We start from the raw sequence: 11358 nt of genomic DNA on the forward strand, positions 1-11358 counted from the left end.
AACGGACAGGGCAGGGAGTGGCCCATTGAACCTGTGTTGTCCCCCATTCTGGGTCAGACTGATGTCACAGGAGCTTTCCTACTTGCAGTTACAGGCAAGACTCTTTTGCTACTCCCCGCCCCCCGCCGCCTCCCGCACCAATTTGTATGCCCTAGGAAGTGTGCTCCCTGGACATGGGAGGCATTTTTATGGTAGAATGAAAGTATTAAGATGCGTAACCATTCTTGGAACAGTGGAAGTTCAAAGTTGGGTTGGCTTGTGGATTTTGTTGAGGAAACCTCGGGTCAGGGAACTGTAGGAAAATAGGGTAGATATTACCTGAATTATCTCGAGAGCTTGGATCTTCTGCTCTGTGGAGGCCGGGAGAGCGTTTTGTAACCTTTGGGACTGCTCAGGATCAAGCCTCCAGTGAAGACTTGGTCTGGGTTCCCTTTCTTTCCCATCCTCAGCCCAACCTTCCTTGGCTGCAAGCCCCAGCCCTCATCCCAGAGACCCCCATCTTCTTACTCCTTAAGCACAAAGTTTCATTCTCCCTCAGATCCTCTGCTTCCTGGTGTCCGAGGTGTAAACATGGCGCTTGATTAGGGAGAAGAGCTTAATGCTGAATTCTAAACTCTTTGACTGCTTTTATTTTTCTTTTTTCAGGTTCAAGTGCTGGATTGTGTCATGTGACCATCCCAAAACTCAGAGCACCCTATGGCCATCTTTGCCCTCTGTCACATAACTTGAAAACTGCCTGATGGCCTTTTTGCAATGGTTCCCTTCAGGAAGCCTTGATCTCAGTGAAGAGGTCTTTTCCCGGCATTCCAGTGCCCCTGTCAGCCCCATACTCCGCAGACACCCTTAACAAACAAAGGCAATCACACACACGGTGTAACAAATACACAAAGTAAATAATAATTACACTAATTATGATCAGAGGGGCACTGGCCAGGTCCACACACATCATAAGGTGAGAGGGGGGACCAGTCCCCACTAGTTTGCTGGGCTGTGTCCCCAAGCCTCTCTACCCCATGCCTCTTTGGGGGTGAGGAAGACCAGGGGAATGAGACTTCCAACTCATAGATTTATGTTCATAAGAGAACGACCTTCCCCCAGAGGTCTTTATTTGGTGGCATTAAAGGGGCGTATTCTAAGTGTCCCCAAGTCTACTGCCCCAGCTCTCTAGAATTTCTAGAGGGAAGTCACCTGATGCCTATTGCCCAATCCCCACCCTGTGCCAAGATCAAGAGACCTGGGCATTTGACCTTGGAGGAGGCATCTTCTGTTCTTCACTTCTCTGTTCCTTTCTTTCCACCAAGGAAATGTGAATGGTGTTGGTGGTCAGGTGCATCTTGTTCTCCAAGATTGGAGCAGAAGGAGTGATGAAGAACAGGGCCAGAGAGAAGAGGCTGGGGGTCAGTACTGCTGCTGCGTGGGAGGAGGCAAGTTGAAATGAGCCCTTGCCCATTCCAGTACCAAAATACCTCATCTCACTTTTTCACTGTGGGAATGGGAATAAGATGCCCAAATTCACCACCATCACCTTTCCAAGGGTGGTTACATACCTTTGCCCCTTCCACCAGCTGGGCCAGGCAGGAAAGTCATGCTCTCGGGAAGAACAAGCCTTCCGGGTCGGCGTTCCAGCTCAGGTTTTACTTGTGTTCCGTATTGTTTGCATCAGACCCATGACCGCTGGCGCTACTCAGAGTGCGTTTTGTTGAAGGTTCTTTCCCCCTCCACTCCTGACATCCTCTGGGCTCCTGCCTGGAGCCAGGAGGTCTGGAGGTGAGGTATGGGTAAGGTGTGGATCAGAAGGTTCTCAGCTCCTTGGTGTCAGGCACTGTCCAGCTGGGAGGCAGAGGGGAACTTGTACTCTGAAGCCTGTGACTCCTCTAAGCCTCACATCTCTTCACCGCTACTCTGGTGCCCTGGTTATCTGTCCCACAGCGAGAGGTATTTTATGTCCATAAAGTGCCCGTGGTAAGTGCTCAGAATTCATCTCTTGGCTGTGGCGGGTGCTGCTATTTTCTCATTCCATCGAGGGGAAGAAACTGAGGCACAGTGAGTCCAGAGGAGGATGGGTCAGGATTGTGAAAGGAATGAATAGGCCCAGCTAGTGACCTGGAGTGGCAACCAGTCCCTGCCTGCTTTCCAGCTTTCCAAAGCAGGAAGTCTCCATCCTTCCCGACTTCTGCTCTAACTGGCCTTGTCAGATGCTTTCCCCCACTGTATCATCCCCTCCCTGCTGCCAGGTACTGCTAGATTCCAAAAATAAAAGATAAAAATAATTATAGACACTCTGCTCCCTCGTTCTACCCTCCTCCACCCTGAGCTTTGGGGTTGGGGGACTGGAAGGTCCCCCTTCCAGAGTCCCTTCTACCTCGGTGTGCTGGCTCTATTCCCTGGCCCAGAGCAGTGATTTGGATTCAAACGCCCTGTATCCTTCAGCCTCCCTACTCCTTTCTTGACCCCTCCTGACCCTTCACAGACCTGGGGACTCTGGGCTGTCTCTATTCTTCTTTTTATGGACCTGAAGGTAGAGGCAGGGAGCAGAGGCATTCCGCAGGCTCTTTGGTCTCTCTCTTGGCTCGGGGGGAATGTGGGCATAAGCAGGCCACACCTCTGCCTAAGGAAGTCAGTGCCGTGAGGGTAGATCTGAGGGTTAGTTCTGTGGCTCTCATACAGATCCTGGATGTTGAGCCCCTCCCTCCCACCCCCCACCCCCCACCCCCCCAGCTCCTACACCCTAACATCTTACATTTCTGTGACTGCTGGAATTCAGTTCAGCCCGTCTGGCTCAGAAGCTTAAGTGGGGTGATTCGGGGTTGGAAACTGCCATGTTGGCCCTCTTGCCCCCTACTCCCATTCTCAACCCTGGAAGCTTTAAACAAGTGCTTAAGTAGGGGAGTACTGAGGGAGAACAGGGTTTGGGGAATGAGGGGCAGATGGGGCGCAGTGGGCAGGGGCCCGTCTATTTAAGTAAAGCCAAATACCAAAAAATGAAATACCAAGAAATGAAAAGTCATAATAAATAAATAAATAAAATCCCCAGATCCTCACTTTTGCCCCTGCCCTCACTTCCCTTCCCCCAGCCACTGCTGGAGGGAGAAAGAGAAGAAGCTAAGAATGGATTCTGATTTCCTCTCTTACTGAGAATGGCCGTCAGGGGACCTCCCCAGCCATACCAAGCCCCTCACCTTCCCAGTGGAAGAGAGGAGGCTCGGCGTGGGGCTCTCCCCTGGTGCTCACTTCTGTCTCTTTCTCCTTCTCTCTGCCTTGTCGTCTCTCCTGCGTCTCTATCCCTTGCCTTCTCACTGCTGCTCTTTTTGTTCCTCTGTCTCTATCCCTCTGCTCTACCTCTGTCTCTACATCTCTCTGTCTTCTTGCCAAACCTTCTCACCTCAAACATTCCCCACCTGACCATGCCCCTCCTCCCCCCCTTTCCCCCAAACCCCTCGCCCCTCAACCCCCACCTGCCTCCCTCGCTTGCACTGCACACCGTGGGCAGTGCACACTGTGGGCAGGGCACACGGCATGATGTTACATCTGAAGGTGGAGGGAGCTCTGGGGCCTGGGAGCAGGGGGTCAGGGCTGGGGGTCTAGGGGCAGGGTCTGCTGGGGAGGCATCCGCCGTCCCCCACCTTAGGAGCAGCCACAGCGATCCACCACCATGCCAGGGATCTTGCCGTAGATAATCTGCTGCTTGTCATTGAAGTAGAGCATGTTGATGGGGGACATCTTGGTGGGCGTGCAGCAGGGCCCGGCCGAGCCCCTCGGGTTGGCCTGTTGCACCAGGTGGGTGTGCGGGTACTTTTGCATAAACATGTACTCGCACTGGCCGGAGCAGTAGTTGGCCTTGTAGCGTTTAGGGGCGATGATCCAGTCCCAGCCAAAAGCCTCAAAGTCCACCGTGAGGGGGTAGCGGCAGCAGCGGGACTCGCTCGAGTGCTCGTCGCAGTCCAGGCCCAGGTTCCGCCGGGACCGCTTTGTGTTTTCTAGGACTCGGAGCTCCAGGAAAGGATGCTGGGGGCGAGGGAGAGGAGAGAGAGGTGTAACAGAGCCTGAGGAGCTCTTGCTCCCCGTTGCTTCTCCAGAGAAGCAGAGACCAGCGATTTCTCAGCTTCTCCAGGGCTCCCCTCTCCAGCCCCGCTTTCTACCCACTTTTCTTGCCAGCTAGTCGTGTCTCCCTAAACTCACCTTCCCTAATTGTCTCTCTCTTGGCAACCTGACTCTCATCAGGCCCTTGACCCAAGGTCTCAACAACAGCCCATCTTTATTGTCCCATGAATCTATTAACTCATACCTTCACCCCAAATACAGTTTTCAACTGTTGGCCTGCCTTGGATCTCTGAAAACTGGTAGCACCCCATTACTACCATCACCACCACCACCTCTAGAGTCAGCTCTGGGCCTAGAAAAATCATGCTGGTCCCTAACCCCCTTTACATTCCTGGTCTACCATTTCCAACACCCCACCTCCTCAGGGCCAGGTTATATATACATAGCTGCCAATATCGCAGGCTCCCTGCTCACCAGCCCCTCAGCTCCCGGCCCCAGGGAGGTGACGGCCAGGTCTGTGCCACTAGGATCGAAGGCGTTGATCTCGATGCCCCAGTTGCTCTGCGGCTGGCGGAACCAGCTGTGTAGTACTTGCTTGAAGTCGATGCTTTGCCAGTGGCCGGAGCGTGAGTGCAGGTCAATTTTGAGTGAGCGGATACGGATGTGACGCCGGCCTCCGCCCCCTCCCCCTGCAGTCCCTTCCCCAGTTAGCGGTTTCAGTCGCAAGATCTGCAAGTAGACTGTGGCCGGGCGGGGCACAGGCCGGAGGTACACCCACAGCTGGGCCTTCAGTACTTTTGTGAACATCACCTTGGGGCTGAAGTGGAAATGGCAGCAAAGAGGGCTGCCGTCTGTCTGCACCGCAGGGTCGGCTGATGAGAGAGAAGGGGCACAGTATCAGCAAAGAGTGTTTGTGGAGGAGGTCAGCAGCCCCGGGGGCAGGGACAGCCCAGCCTCCTCAGTCTGTGTTCCAGTTCTTTACCCTCTCCCCTGCCTGTCGACCTCACTGGTACCTAGAACAGCACCCCCGCTCTCCTTGGGAGATAATGGTTCTATCAGGCCTTACTAATCTGCATCCCTTCCTTAAATGTTTGTCTTAATGCATAGGTTCCTCTCTACCAGGTAAGCTGCAAAAGTAGTATTGGGGAATTCTTCACCTGCAGTCTTCCCTTCGTCCAACTTTCCCCAGCATATAGGGCTCCAACTGTTTCTGAACCTTTGATGCTCCCCATAAAAGCCAAACTTAATACCACACCTGCTGTCCTCAGGTCACCTGGGCCCATTTCTGCTCTGTTTTGTCTGGTGGCCAGGTGTAGCCTGGCACAGGCCCCCCCCCCCCCAAAAAAAAAAAAACCAGATGGCCTCAGGGAATGGATAACCCAGGGTCCAGAGAGGGAGCAAGGACTAAATTTATTCCATGAAGTAAATCAGAATTCAAATCTAGGCTTCTTGCATCATTCCCACTAAAAATAACACACCCAGAAGGATGGAACCACTTAAGCACTCCCAATGTATGTGGGCTTCCCAGGTGGAGCTCCACCTGCCAGGGTTTGACTGCTGGGCCCGGAAGGTCCCCTGGAGAAGGGAGTGGCGACCACGCCAGTGGTCTTGCCGGGGAAACCCATGGACAGAGGGGCCTGGCAGACTGCAGTCCATAGCGTTGCAGGGTTGGACGCACGCGCGCCTGCACCTGACTGCTCCATCCCTTGACCCTGAGAAAAGCTCCTCAGCTGCTTCCTCCTCCTCCTCACCATTAATGCCTCCCCTTTCAAGAAAGGGAAGAACTACCTCTGTGTATTTTTTTTCCTACTTTCCCAAAGCATCAGAAATAAAGTTCAACAAATCAGATCAACTGTAATGTCTTCTCTCCTCTGAGCTTCCTTTGGTTTCTCAGTCCAGTGCCACTAAGTCTGTAAGAAGTCATTAGCATCCCAGCTTTACATTTTGGCCAATTTCCCCTTGTTTTGGATCATAATCGGACCATTCTTGAGTTTAAAGGATGATTCTCAATATCTGCTTCTGTTTCCATTTCAGTTCCTCTCAGTTCCCCTTTCTAATCTCAGTTGGGAATGCCCTTAAATCATCTTTCTATTGGTTATGAATATCCATTATCACTTTTAATAGTCTGAGGAACAACTAGGAATGAACTTCCAGAGTCATAAAAGGATGATCAGGAAGTCCAAGCCCATTTGTATCATGCCCAGGTCTGCATAATCATGGAGAATTTATCATTTGTTGCTTCATAATCATTCCCCACCCTAGGAGACACTAGGAGGGCACTCCAAGTGAAATGGGGAGGAAAGTGCTCACTGATCGTCAGATGTTCAGGAGCCAAGACACTTTCTTTCCCTAAGTTCTTCTCCAAGCGTCCAGAGCACTGGGGTCCAGTTATCCTCCTGCTGGAGTTTCCGTGATGGGGCGGTGGGGTGGAGTTTGGGGGCTGAGGAGAGTCCTGGGGCAGGGTAGCTGCTGGTGAGATGGACAGTGACAGCAACAATCCAAACAGCATACTGTGCCTGCCTTCAGTATGGAGATGGCTCTGCTCTCCTGCCTGCCGTCCCCATTAAGGACTGATCTCCATGGGGGCAGTCCCTGTGTGGACGCTTCCGTGTTGCTCACCTCTGTGGCTTCACCGCCTCCTACAGTACCAGGCCGCGCTCAGTAACTACGTGCTGAGTGAACTCCCTAAGCTCCTCATCTTCAGTGACGAGGCCAGTGCTCGAAAGTTCTTCCTGGCGTAAACCCTGTTCTTTGGCTACAATTGAAGTGGGTTTAATCACTGCCTAATCATTAACCAATATGTGACCTTATGCACCAAGCTTCTCACTGTTACAGATCATAATCCTTGCTTCACAGGAGTGCTGAGCATTAAATAAAGAATGTGAAAATAGTAGTAGTTTCTCAGTTGATTTATTGTTAGTTTCGTAAATTCTAAACATGTATCCCTACCTAAACACGACCCGAGGCTTAGTGATGGGGCACTGGGTTCCAGGGCCCCATCCTTGTAAGGCTGTGGGCCTTCAGGCAGAGTCCCCGGTCCTCACCCCTTGGAATCATCATACACTTCTCCCCCAGTGGATATGAGGCCAGTTGGTACCACAAGGGGACAGGATGGAGACATGCGGAGAGACCGGAGAGAGTGAGGGAGGTAAGAAGAGAGAAGAGACTTAGAGATGAAGACAGACATCTAGAAGAGAGAGAAGTGGAAGACAGAAGCAGGGGAGGAACATGGCAGGGGCAGAAATATGTTTGGGGGCTGGAGACCACTGGGAGAGGAGGAGGGATGCTAAAGGAGTTGAATGGGGGTTAGGAAGCTGAAAGGTAGGCAGCCAAGACTAGTGGGGTAAGGAGAAAGGATAGAAGAATACGGGGGGAGGAACAAAGAAACAGGTAGAGTCACAGAGGGAATCAGGGGCTTGAGAGGGTCCCCAGCGCACAGCCCAGCTCCCAAGGGGAGGGGAAGGAGCCACATCTGTGTTGGATTGATCGGGTTGGTGGCAGGCAGCAGGTCAGGTTTAGTAGGCGGCTCTGGTCTGGAGAGAGGTCACTGCACTATTTTCAGCAAAAGCCCAACCCCCTCCCTGCTCACCACCCCTCCTCTTCCCACACCCCCCACCCCCAAACACCAGACACACTTTCCTAACCCTGGCTGGGAAGCCTAGGGGCAGGAGGTTGGGCAGAGAGGGCAGGGGCCTCGGGGTGTAGGGAGGAGAGAGAAACGGGGGCTGGGCCTGGCTCCCTGAAGGGCGAGGGGGCCGGGTTCCCAGGATGGAGGCTGGGGTGGGAGCGCCTGAGAGGGTGGAGGGAACTGGGGCAGGCCGTGCAGCCTAGGAGGGGTGGGGGCTGGGGTCCAGGGCAGAGGGCTGGGGGAGGGGAGCGAGGGGGAGGGGAGCGGAGGCCATCTCTGCTGACAAACACCTCCCCCGATTAGCAGAGCACAAGTCTCTTATTAAAGCGGGTCCCTGGGGATTAGACTATAAAAGTCTCTTTTTCCTTTTCCCCTCTCTCCCTCCCCGCCCCTCGGCTCCCCCTCCCTCTCTTAAGAGCTCAGCTTGTCTCTTAAAGGGGACGTACAATACCTGGCTGGAGACCCATCCCCTGGTTATCCAAGTCCTGGGGTGGCTGGAGGGCAGAAGCCGAGGTGGAACCCCACCTGCTGGTGTCCTTCCCCCTTCTGCCCACCCCCTGAGTCTAACCTGCATTTCCCCAACTGCGTGTGCAGCGTCTGTTCACTTCCTGCATCCCAGTGACCAGAGCGATCTCTGGGCTCTGGCCTATAGGTTAAGAGATGCTAAGGATAGAGTGAGCAAGGGGAGAGTCCACAGCTCCATCTCACACTGGAAATCCTCACACACACGCACCGCGTAGACCAAAGTATCTCTTTCCTCCACACCCTTCATCTTCTTCCGGCAAACTCTTCTTCAGAATCCCTCGACCACGCTGCTTCTAACTTGATTTCTAACCCCCATCTCTGCTCAGTCAGTCTGACCATCGCTTGTATAAAAGCAGAACCTTGAGAACAGAAGGGAGACTTAGGAACTCAAGACCAGATCCTAGACCTTCCCACCCGCTACGGCAGGATAGTTTCCCAGTCCTTTGAGTGTGCTTTTCTTTACCGCCCTGACCAAGTCCTGCGGAGTTAGGGTCACAGAAAACCCAGTGCCAGCGGCGGGCACTTAGCCTCCCGGAGGCACACCTGGGGTCCTGTGCCTCTCCCTCGGGGCTGGGCCGCTAGGACTCCCCTCGGCCCTCAGCTTTTTATGACCCATTTGCCAATAAACCAGTCTCCCCTCTTCTGTTCAGAGCCATAAAACCAAACAGTTGGTGGGGAGGGGGGTGACTTTGCCAAACCACAAGGGAATGAGGGATCTGGTTCCCTGGAGTCGCTGGGGGTGGGGTGGGTGCGGGGAGCACCTCTGCGGGGAGGGGGAAAGGGCATCATTTGACCTTAGGGAGAGCTGGGGGGTTGCGGGGGGTGGGGGTAGGGGGAGCAATGTTGGCCTGGATTTTCCAGGCCATAAAATTTCAAAGCAGCTCAAGTCTATTAACATGTTCATCTTAAGTTTGGCCAGGGACTAGGATGCCTGGGTTCCCCCTCCCTCCTACCAACTTTTCCCTCCCTCAGTCTTCCTCTCGCTCCTCAAGCCTGGTTGCGGCTAGATACAATATTAAGGTCTGAGTTGCCAAATGGGTGCCCTTAGCCGCAGCGCCATGGAGTTGAGTTCTCTGAGCTCTGTTAGCACCAAGAAGGCACGGCTTTCCCGGCCCCTCAGGAGAGCCGGTGTCAGAAGGGCTCCCGGTGGGATGGGTGCCGGTTGGGTGCCCGCTGAGCCCTGGCTGAGATACAGGGCTCGGGATCGCGTTCCTGGGAGGCGGAAAGGAGCCCTGGGCTTTCGGCAGCCCGAGGGGCGCGTTGCAAAGCCCAAGGTGTACGGGGTTGGTGAGTCGGTCGGTGCCAGGTCCATCGAGAGGCGGAGAGCACGGCAGCCTGGCTGGGACTGCGCGAGTCCCGGAGCCTCCCGGGTCTGTTCTCCAGCCTCTCCACCAGGACCCTTCGGGATGTGTCGCTGCCCCTTCCCCTCCGCTGCAGAATCCCCACAACTCGGGTGGGAGGCGGTATCTCGCAACCCTTTCCGTTTGCCCCCTCACCTCCGGGAGCGGGGCGGGCACACAATTCCGCAGCCCATCTCCACAGCTCGGAAAACTTGTGGAGCAGCCCCCGCCCCCCAATCCATCAAGTTTTCGCAGAAAAGGCTTTGCGGCCGGAGCAACCCGGAGCGCCCCGCTTCGGAGCCGGAGGCGCTCACTTTCTCGGAGCCGGAGCGGGAGCCGGCACCCCACCGCTCCTACCCCGCCGCCCACTTACTCTCCTGGGCCATGCTAATGACAGTCTCGGTGGTGGCGTGGTACTCGTCCTCCTCCAGGAAGTCCTCGGGCTGCAGCGCGTCGCCCTGGAAGTCGTGCAGGTCCAGGATCTGCTGCAGCGGCGGCGCCTGGGGCAGCAGCTGCCTCACCACCTCGCGGCTGATGTTGGGCGCCTCCTTGAGCCGCAGTTTGCTCAGGATCTGAGACTTGATGCTCTCCAGGCGCAGCTCGCGGCTGTGCTGCCGCCACACGCACACGGGGCAGCCGTCGGGCTCGGGCGCCGCGGACGGGGCCGGCCGGCTCGAGCGCTCCCCCCCGGCCCCCGCCGCCGCCGCCGCCGCCGCCGCCGCCGCCGCGGGGCCCTCGGCCGCCTCCCCCCGGGGCCGCAGCTCCAGGGCGAGGAGCAGGAAGCCCAGCAGCAGCGGGGCCGCGAGCACCATGCTGGAGGGGAGGGGAGGGAGGACTGGGGGGCGGGGACGCCGGAGTCCCGCGGGGAGGGGGCGGAGGGAGGAGGGAGGAGGAGGAGGGGGTCCGGGCGGCGCGGGGATTGGGGGCTGCCCGGCCGAGGGGGGGCCGGGGGGGCCGGGGGCGGCGGGCGCGCGGGCGGGGCGGGCGGGCGGCCGGGGCGGGCGGCTGGGGGGGCCCGAGCCCGGGCCAGGCCCTTTATAGCCCCGGCCCCCGTGTCGTCAGCGGCCGCGATTGGCTGCGGAGCCAACAAAAGAGGCAGCGCTGTCATCCGAGGCGAGAGAGGGAGCCGGAGAGAGCGGAGGAAAAGAGAGGGAGGGAGCGAGGACTCAGAGAGAGGCAGAGACAGAGATCCTAGGGTGAAGGAGAGGAAGGGAGAGAAAGTCAGACCGGGGGACCTAGGGGATGCTGAGAGAGAAAGGCGGGGAGCGGACGCCGCTCGGGAGCACAGAGATAGAAAGAGCAGGAGGAAGAGATGAGAGAGACAAAGGCCGGGGCGAGAGGGTCGCGGGGAAGCCGCTGGGAGGAGAGACTTAACTGGAGAGACAGGGAGAGGAGGAAAGCGACAGGCGGAAGGAGTGGGGCACTTAGCGTGAGGGAGTCAGAGAAGCCGGGGCACAGAGACTCGGGGAGGAGAGGGGGCAGACCCGGACCGCAGGGACTCGGGGGTGCCCAGACGTGGGAGCAGGGAGTGGGAGAGGGAATGAAACCTGCAGGAGGAAGGCGGGGGCAGAGGCTGGGAGATACCAAGGGAGCCCCAGAGAGGAGGCAGACTCAGAGGATCGGGGAAAGCACAGCCGGGCAGACAGACAGCCCAGCAATGCGAGTCAGCGCAGGTGGGAGCGCCGAGCGTTCGGGGGAGGAGGCGGAGAATTTGAGCCCAGAGGAGCCCCAGCTATGAGAAGGACCCCAGGACCAGAAGGGGGCCTGGAGATGGGAGAACTGGACATGGAGGTTAGCAAGGGCGACTAGGAGGAAAAGAGACCA

General features: G+C 56.5%; 1 protein-coding gene across 2 annotated transcripts; it reads right to left on the minus strand.

Annotated features, from left to right (window-relative positions):
* Positions 1-609: 609 nt before the first annotated feature.
* Positions 610-10378, minus strand: GDF11 (growth differentiation factor 11). 2 transcript variants are annotated; one of them, XR_006338537.1, is made up of 4 exons: positions 9908-10378; positions 4516-4913; positions 1548-4005; positions 610-1410 (listed from the first exon to the last, which is right to left on the minus strand). XR_006338537.1 is itself a non-coding variant. In XM_043890620.1 (3 exons), the coding sequence occupies exons 1-3, from the start codon at positions 10344-10346 to the stop codon at positions 3625-3627; spliced, it is 1218 nt and encodes a 405-aa protein (XP_043746555.1). In that variant the 5' UTR covers positions 10347-10378; the 3' UTR covers positions 610-3624. The 2 variants fall into 2 exon arrangements, 1 of the variants encoding a protein (XP_043746555.1); XM_043890620.1 differs by having other exon boundaries at positions 610-4005.
* Between the last annotated feature and the right edge of the window lie 980 nt (positions 10379-11358).

Source organism: Cervus elaphus, chromosome 3, assembly GCF_910594005.1.
Source record: "Cervus elaphus chromosome 3, mCerEla1.1, whole genome shotgun sequence".
Classification (NCBI taxonomy): Eukaryota; Metazoa; Chordata; class Mammalia; order Artiodactyla; family Cervidae; genus Cervus; species Cervus elaphus.

Excerpts from the sequence above, each read along its gene's own strand:
- GDF11 (XM_043890620.1), bottom strand. The coding sequence starts at position 10,346 with ATGGTGCTCGCGGCCCCGCTGCTGCTGGGCTTCCTGCTCCTCGCCCTG. Across the intron at positions 4,914-9,907 it reads CATTAGCATGGCCCAGGAGA|CCGACCCTGCGGTGCAGACA; the intron begins GTAAGTGGGCGG and ends CTCTCTCATCAG. Across the intron at positions 4,006-4,515 it reads GGCCGGGAGCTGAGGGGCTG|CATCCTTTCCTGGAGCTCCG; the intron begins GTGAGCAGGGAG and ends CCTCGCCCCCAG.